The sequence below is a fragment of the Falco naumanni genome, chromosome 4 (assembly GCF_017639655.2).
Source record: "Falco naumanni isolate bFalNau1 chromosome 4, bFalNau1.pat, whole genome shotgun sequence".
Lineage (NCBI taxonomy): Eukaryota > Metazoa > Chordata > Aves > Falconiformes > Falconidae > Falco > Falco naumanni.
In genome coordinates, this window is record NC_054057.1 from 45,355,276 (window position 1) to 45,362,927 (window position 7,652).

The 7,652-nt window shown below is 49.5% G+C and overlaps 1 protein-coding gene across 1 annotated transcript; it reads left to right on the forward strand.

The window, feature by feature from the left end:
• The first annotated feature begins 924 nt into the window (after positions 1-924).
• BAMBI (BMP and activin membrane bound inhibitor) lies at positions 925-5,780 on the forward strand. The gene is made up of 3 exons (XM_040592342.1): positions 925-1,296; positions 4,253-4,543; positions 4,978-5,780. Exons 1-3 carry the CDS (start codon positions 1,221-1,223, stop codon positions 5,394-5,396), a joined length of 786 nt encoding a protein of 261 aa, XP_040448276.1. The 5' UTR covers positions 925-1,220; the 3' UTR covers positions 5,397-5,780.
• Positions 5,781-7,652: the final 1,872 nt, after the last annotated feature.

The following is a 7,652-nucleotide window of genomic DNA, read 5'->3' on the forward strand; positions in this document are numbered from 1 at the left end:
GCGCAGAACCCCCCGAGCCGCACGGTGCATCCCGGGCCGGGGGGGCGGCGTTGGCCGGGGGGACGGAGACCGCAGCCGGGGTTTGGCCGGGTTGCTGTTCGCCCCGCGCCCCGTCGAGCCCAGACGTAGGTTTTTCATAACTCTGGAAAAAAACCCCAAACAAATCAACCCTAAAAAAACCCACCAAACCCAAACCCGGCGGCAGTGAAACTCCTGGCATCCCGGGTGTCGCAACACTTTTGCATCCCCGTGCAGCCCCGGGTGCGGGGAGCGGCGAGCGGGGCCGGGCTGGTGGCGAGCGGGCAGAGCTGGTGGCGAGCGGGGCCCGGGGGCGCGGGGCAGGGGGCGCAGGGGGGGCGGGTGCAGCCGCCTTTCGCTTCGCCTCTGCCTTTCACCCCACCGCAAGGGGCTCGTCTTGCTGTTTATTCATTAACCGCGGCTCCGCCAAACCTGCAGCCAGAGCCGCTGCATTTGCTTATGAAACTCGCGCGGCTGCCCCCGTAAGGGCACCGTTCCCACGGATCCCGGCGGAGCCCACCCTCCCGGGAAGCCCCGAAAGTAACGCGGCGGGTGAGGACGCTCCGCGCCGCCAGCGATCGCTCCCTCGGAGAGCCCGGGGCCGGGGTCCTGTTCTCGGTGCCCAGCAATGAACGGAGCGGGGTTAACAGCCGCCGGGGCCGGGGCCGCCGCCGCCACCGCCCGGGGGCGCCGCGGGCGGGAGCGCAAGTCGCGCCGCGGGGCCCAGCCCGCCGCCGGGGGGGCGGGGGGGGGGGGCGACGGCCCTGCCCGCGGCGCGGCGCGCCCCGCCCACCTCCGAGCGGCGCAGCCAATGGGGCGGGGCGGGGCAGGGGGCGGGGCGCGGCGGCCCGGCCCGCGCCTGGCGCCGGCGGTATTTACGGGGCGGGAGGCGCCGCTGCCGTGTCAGCGAGGCAGCGCCCGCCGGGCCGCACCGTGCCCGCCGCCTGCGCCTGTTGCTGGGGACGGGCCCTCCGCTGCAGCCGCGGCAGAGCAGGGAGGGCAAGGCACAAGGCGCGCCGCGGCCGTCTGCCGCCCCCCGCCCTTGCCTGCCGCAGCGGTGGCCGCGCAACGGCTCTGCCCGCGGGCGAGCGGCTCCTCGGGGCTCCGGCGGGGCGGGAGCGGGCGGCGGCGGCTTGGCCGTGCCTGCGCTGCGGGCTGTGGCGAGCGGCGCCGCGCCGCCGGTTGTGCGGGCGGGTGGGTAAATGGATCGCCATTCCAGCTACATCTTCATCTGGCTGCAACTGGAGCTGTGCGCCATGGCCGTCCTGCTCACCAGAGGTGAGGCCGCGGCGCGGGACCTGGGGCCGGGGGAGCCCGAGGGGACCCGGGGTGTGCGGGCACCCGGCGCCTGAGGGAGCCGCGCCCGGGGAAGCGGGGCGGCTGAGCGGGCCTGGTGCCCGAGGGGAGCCGCGCCCGGGGAAGCGGGGCGGCTGAGCGGGCCTGGTGCCTGAGGGGAGCCGGCCCCGGGGAGCCGCTCACGCGGCGGTGTCGGCGCGGCGGGGCCGGTGCCGTGGCCGTGGGGAGCGGGCGGGCCTCGGGAGCCCGTCGCCGAGCCTCTGTTGGCGGGCGGTGGCGGGGAGCTGCCGGGGCTGCGCCCGCCCGTCCCGTCCCCCCGCGCCCACCTGGCCGCCGGTGCCGGCTGCCCGCAGCGCGGGGGCTCCCGTCGTCAGAGCGGCACCGGCCCCGGGCGAGCCCGCGGCGCCGAGGGGCGGCCGCGCCCTGCCCTGTCACCGCCCGCCCGGGGCAGGGGCGACCCTCTGGCTGCCGGTAACCGCCGTGCGCCGGGGGGGCGGTGAGGGGTAAGTTAGCGCGGTGATGATGTGCGACGTATTTATTTATTCTAGAAAGAAGGCTGTAATTAACCCTAAATAACAGCCCTTGCAGCGTGCAGGGGGGAGCCCGCTGGCCCCATCAAAGCGGGCAGAACAGGGAGTGACTGAGTGATGTGAAGTCGCAGATAGTGAAACTATGTGCCTGATAATGATATAATTAGGGGATCACAGACTTCTGGCTGCTGTTGACTTCAAAAGCTTTAAGCGAAGCCTGCAGTCTCTCCTGTAGCCATCTTGACTAAAAGCAGACATTTTTCTTTAATAGCTACATACAGTAACAAGAAAGAGGAGGGAACAGAAGGGCATTGTTCACTGTTTCAAAATACTAAATACCCTTTCTGGCCTTTTGCATAGCACAGGAAGAAACTTTATGAATTGACAGAAATGCAGTTTTAATACAGTAATACAAAGTCCATTCTGTTCCACCGAAAATGTGGGTTTAATTAAAAAGCAGTTGAATTAACCTGATGACTAGCCTGTCAGATTTTTGTTTATAAGATTGTCTTAGGTCAATAAAATGTAGGATTTTAAGTGTGATTGTATAAACAATTAAAATGGAAGTACGTGTGTTTTACTTTCTTCCTGTGCTGTGGGAAAACTAATGAAAGGACCGCTCTGGTGCTGTTACTACTTTTGCATCTTATTTTTAATTCTCATACAGTGAGAAAATGATGAAAATCATTTTTTCAGGGAGAGCAGAGGGAAGATCTCACATACGATGCTTAGAAAATGAGTCTTTTTCTCCATAGCATGCTAGATAACAGTGTACATGAATTCACGAAAAATTAGGTTACTTGGTCTAAAAGCCCAAGGGAATTGGACTGGAGACGGTGAGACACTCCATCATTTGGCTTCTATTAAGCAGAGTTATTAAAGAGCAGCAGGAACTGCAAGGCCTGGAGCCTGCAGTAGCATTTTAGGGAAAGTATTAAGGTAGACTGAAGAGGGGAAGCTAACTTGGTTGGCATGATTTTCGACATATTTCAGAATTATTTTTTTTTAGGTATGGGGCAGTAGAAAGCTTCGTAAGGGGCAGCAGCAGGGAAATGTGAAGACTGATTTGTTTCAAGTGCAGACTGTAGAAGGAAGACATCCGAAAAGTCAGTTGACTTTGAAAGCCATGCTGCCACTATGATGGCAAGTACACCAGGCACGTTAGTAGTTTTAAGTCTACTCTTCTAAGAATGGCTTCAAAATCTGGCTTCCTTCTAAACCTTGGATCGATGGCACATTGAATTATTTCTTGAGTCCCAACTTGCCTAGAAAGAGTAAGTCTTCCCTACAGCACAGGACACACATAATTTGTACCAGAGCAGTTTGGAGAGCACAAAATGAAGAGTTTTATGAAGGGAGCTTTTTTTTTTATCGCTTCCTTCAGAAATTTTTGAGGTTTCCTGAGAGATTTTTCATAGAGCTGGTAGAGGATTTTCAGTCCTAGTGTTTCCCCTTTTGACTGCTTGTTGGATTGCATGCAAAATCAGGGAGGGGCAAGAGGGAGCTTTTAGCCTTGCAATTTCACCCCATTTAATAACTTTACATTTGAGTTGAGAGACATTGAGTCTGGTAACAGATTAATTATAAACTGCGCTGTTTCTGTTTTATAATACTGATAAAAAGCCTTTTTGCATGAATGGCTACTTAAGGAATTTCTCTTCTTCTGGAGAGATTGCAAATAGTTGCCCAGTTTCACACAGTAAAAACCTTCCTGACTGGGAGACTTAGATGGTAATGGTTCTAACTAATAGCTTTATAAGGTGTTAGTTAAACCTTTTAAATTTTGGCACAGTATTGAGAGGTAATAAACAATTCAGCAGTTCTGATTTTTTTTCATTTGTCGCACAAATATTCTAACCTAGTGTTTTTGTTGTGTGCTTGTGCCCAGTTAAAATAAGTGTTACCTTTATAAAAATAGAATGCTGTTCCTGTAGTAATAGTTCAAAACATAGATGTGACTTCCTTATAGTACTGAAAGTGTGTTTTGCTTTTAAAACTGGGATTTCATTTTATATGTGGTTTAATGCAACTGCTGACAGCAAGTGGAAGCAGCTATAAAATGGTCTTGTTAGTTATTTACCCTGGAAAAAAACCCACTGTGACCTTCCTCACTGCCACCCGCCCACCCCTCCCCATCCCTGTTTTAGTGAAATGTTCTTGCTTTAATTCAAAGGACTATAGTAATTAAAACAAGTGCCCTGAGGCATTTGCAGAGATTAAGGTTACAACAGGTATGCACTGTACAGTGATGGAAGGAAACAACCCCTGCTCTCATGGGTTTACAGTCTAGAGGAATACCCCAAAACTGGCACTGAGTCTGGTTGTGTGATGCTTGTGTCCAAGAAGAGTACCTAGTGAGGTGTCTTTAAAGAACTAAATTCTTACTTTTCTTGAACAATTTTTTTCAGGTGAAATCAGATGCTACTGTGATGCTGCACACTGTGTTGCAACTGGCTATATGTGCAAATCTGAGCTTAGCGCCTGCTTCTCCAGACTGCTTGATCCTCAGAATACACATTCCCCACTTACTCATGGCTGCTTGGACTCTATTGCAAGCACAGCTGATATCTGCCAAGCTAAACAAGCACAAAACCACTCTGGCACCACCACCATGTCCACATTGGAATGCTGTCATGAAGATATGTGCAATTACAGAGGACTACATGATGTTTTGTCTCCTTCCAGGGGTGATACTTCAGGTAGGCCAAGGAAGCTTTGGTGAAATCTCTCTTCTGGCCATCAGGCCGGTGACAGTTAAAACCTTGCTTGTCTACTGTTATTTAGTTGTTAGTGTAAGTAGACACACTAGAGGGAGAAGTGGGTAGCTGGGTGCTGGGGAGCATCTCAGCCAAGTAGCTTTTTTTTGCCTGTGTTAATATCGGAGGTCTGTCTTGCCAACTTGACATTGCTTGTAAGAAGCAATGGAACTGGCGTTCGTATTTAAATCGGCTGTTAGGGTAAGAAATTATAAACAGCCTTAGAAACTGATATTTTTCTTTATAAGAGTATTTTCTGTGGATACTACAGAGTGTGTAGCTGTGGCTCCTTAAACTTGTCAGTGTGGCTTTTAAAGGAGTTGCTTATACATAAACCTGTTGATACTAAATAAGCTTCACATCTTTCCCCTTTGCAGGACAAGGGAGCAGATATCAACATGACAACAGCAGGAATCTCATCACCAAGGTGCAGGAATTGACCTCTTCGAAAGAGTTATGGTTCAGGGCAGCTGTAATAGCTGTCCCTATAGCTGGTGGGCTAATCTTGGTGCTCCTTATCATGCTGGCCTTGCGGATGCTCAGGAGTGAAAACAAGAGACTGCAAGATCAACGACAGCAAATGCTCTCCCGTTTGCACTATAGTTTTCATGGACATCATTCGAAAAAAGGGCAGGTGGCAAAACTGGACTTGGAATGCATGGTGCCTGTGACTGGTCACGAGAACTGCTGCATGACCTGTGATAAAATGAGACATTCAGACCTCAGCAATGACAAAATTCTTTCACTAGTCCACTGGGGAATGTACAGCGGACATGGAAAGCTGGAATTTGTATGACCAATTATTTTTTTAATCTGAGCTAAACTTACTCTCTGAACTCTTGAAGGCCTTTGGGTTCTGCTGGACAGGAGCACTTTATCTTAAAACAGAAACTCTCATAAATCATCTTTGAGAAACAAAGGACCTCTGCAGACAGAATCTTGGATATTTCTTCTGAAGGATTCCACAAGTTGTCTTATTTGCACAGAGTAAAATACACTCAAATGTATTGTTTGCTTTAAAGTTATGAAAGCAAAAATTAGAAGTTGTAAACACTGTCACCAGGGTTATCTGAACTGTAGGGAGCTGAGAACTGACTTATTATAATAAACTGTATGCAAGCTCCTATGTTTCCTGACTTATTGTAAAGATTTTTTTTAAATATATATATTTTGTCTGAAACTTGCTTGTGACTTTTGCTTTGGAAAACAATTTTTTTGGGGGCGGGAAAAAATCAAGGTGGTATGCATGTTAATGTGATTAAGGTCTATTTTCCTGCCCTGTGAGGTGAAATCAGGTGGTTATTCCAGAATGAAGGTGGCAGCTTAGTTGTTTAATACTTCAAGTAGCAGTGAACCCACATGCTCAGTTCTTGGCTGTTGCATTTTGCTCATAACCTTAGTGAATTCTTTTGCAGCTTTGTGACAATTATTTCTTCCTCTGTTATTGAAGAGGTGCTTTTTCTCTGTGCAAAACACATCAGAAAGTGGATCCTAATTCATTAGCAGGTTTTCCTCATTTGTCTTGAAATGCTTATTTTCTGTGATCTTTTTTTTTCCTTTTGCACCTTTTACTCTCAAAAAAACTGGGTGTGTGTTTGTTTTTTTGGTTTCTTTTTTTTTTTTGCAGGGGGAAAGGGAGGGAAACCCCCAAACCACAATGCTTATTCTGCTGTGTAACTCTTTCTTTGCTGATAACCCTCTGGGCACAGGGGAAACATCTGCCTTACACTATAGAACAGTAACTCAGCATCACATTCTGCTACTTCAGCGTGGGACTGAAGAATTAACAGTGTACTTGCTTTAATTTCAGGCTCCTCCTTTTTGCTATTCTTGCATAGGCTGCTTTTCTTCCCTGCCGGTATTTGTGCACTCAGTTGTTTCTTACTCCTTCAGCTAGTTGGTTTCATGTGATCATTTCATTTATTCAATGCCTTTTTGCTAAAAAGAAAGCGAAACCTGTGGATTATCAAAGGAGCTTATTGTATTTTTCTTACTGCTTTAGACTTTGTTGCAGGAATTAAAGTAGACTTGCTTAAGAGGCAGATGCCACATCATTGTGAAAGAAGGGTCCAAAATGCTGCTGCAGAAGATAAAACTTGGCAATTAGTCTAGTATTCATTTATGTTTTAAATAGCTTTAGAACTGCTTCTGCCTCCTTCTATTCTGATTATAAAGTTGAGTCCCTACTGTTGCTACCAGTGAACAGGGGGTGGCACAAATGGGGTTGCAACACCCATGCAGCGGTGCTGTGACCCTTGTGTGCTGCTTACCTTGGTAGATTGCTTTGGGCTATGCAGCCTGAAACATAAAGGGATGTCAGCAAAAGGGAAGCCTGCCCCTCTAAGTCACAAGTTTGAGTTTCTGAAAGTACGCTTAAACTATATGGCAGGCTCTCTGAAGGTAAGTTGGTCACTTGGCTGTGCAAACGGAGGTATTGGTATTGCAGACTTGCCCATACAGTTGGGCACTCGTACTGGCTGAGTGCAGTGAGAGCCTTGGGAATGCCCAAGCTGGGCCCATGTTCGCAGTATTAAAGTGCAGTTTAGAAGGATTAGTTTCATCTATGTACCTCAAACGGCTGGCTCTTCTTACTTCTTCGAAGTGCTTGGAGAGCTGCTTTTAATGCAGAGAACTTGTTCTCTGATTTCTACCTTTTTCTGCTGCTGAAGCTGAAGAAATTATGTGGCTGCAACTGCTGTTGAAAGGTCAGCCAGAAGACCACAGGCCAGACTCCAAAGTGCTGCTTTCCTATAAGAGCTCTGCCCTTCCTTTGCACTGATCTGAAAGTCTAGGGCAGTTGTCGGCTCTGCCAAGTGCATTATTTTTGGGAATAACTGGCTGGGAACTTGTTGCTGAAAGAGATAAACCTGAAATACTGTCTGTTGGGTGTAGCTGCACCAGTAGTTACGGTGACTAGACAAGTTAGAAGATCTGATGGCTAAAACTTTCAAGTGCTTTCTCTAGAAATCTGAGGCAGCATGCTGTATAGTCATTTAAGCATCCTGTGACCTTCACCGCTCATTTGCTGCTAGTTTGAATACATAAGGGCCTA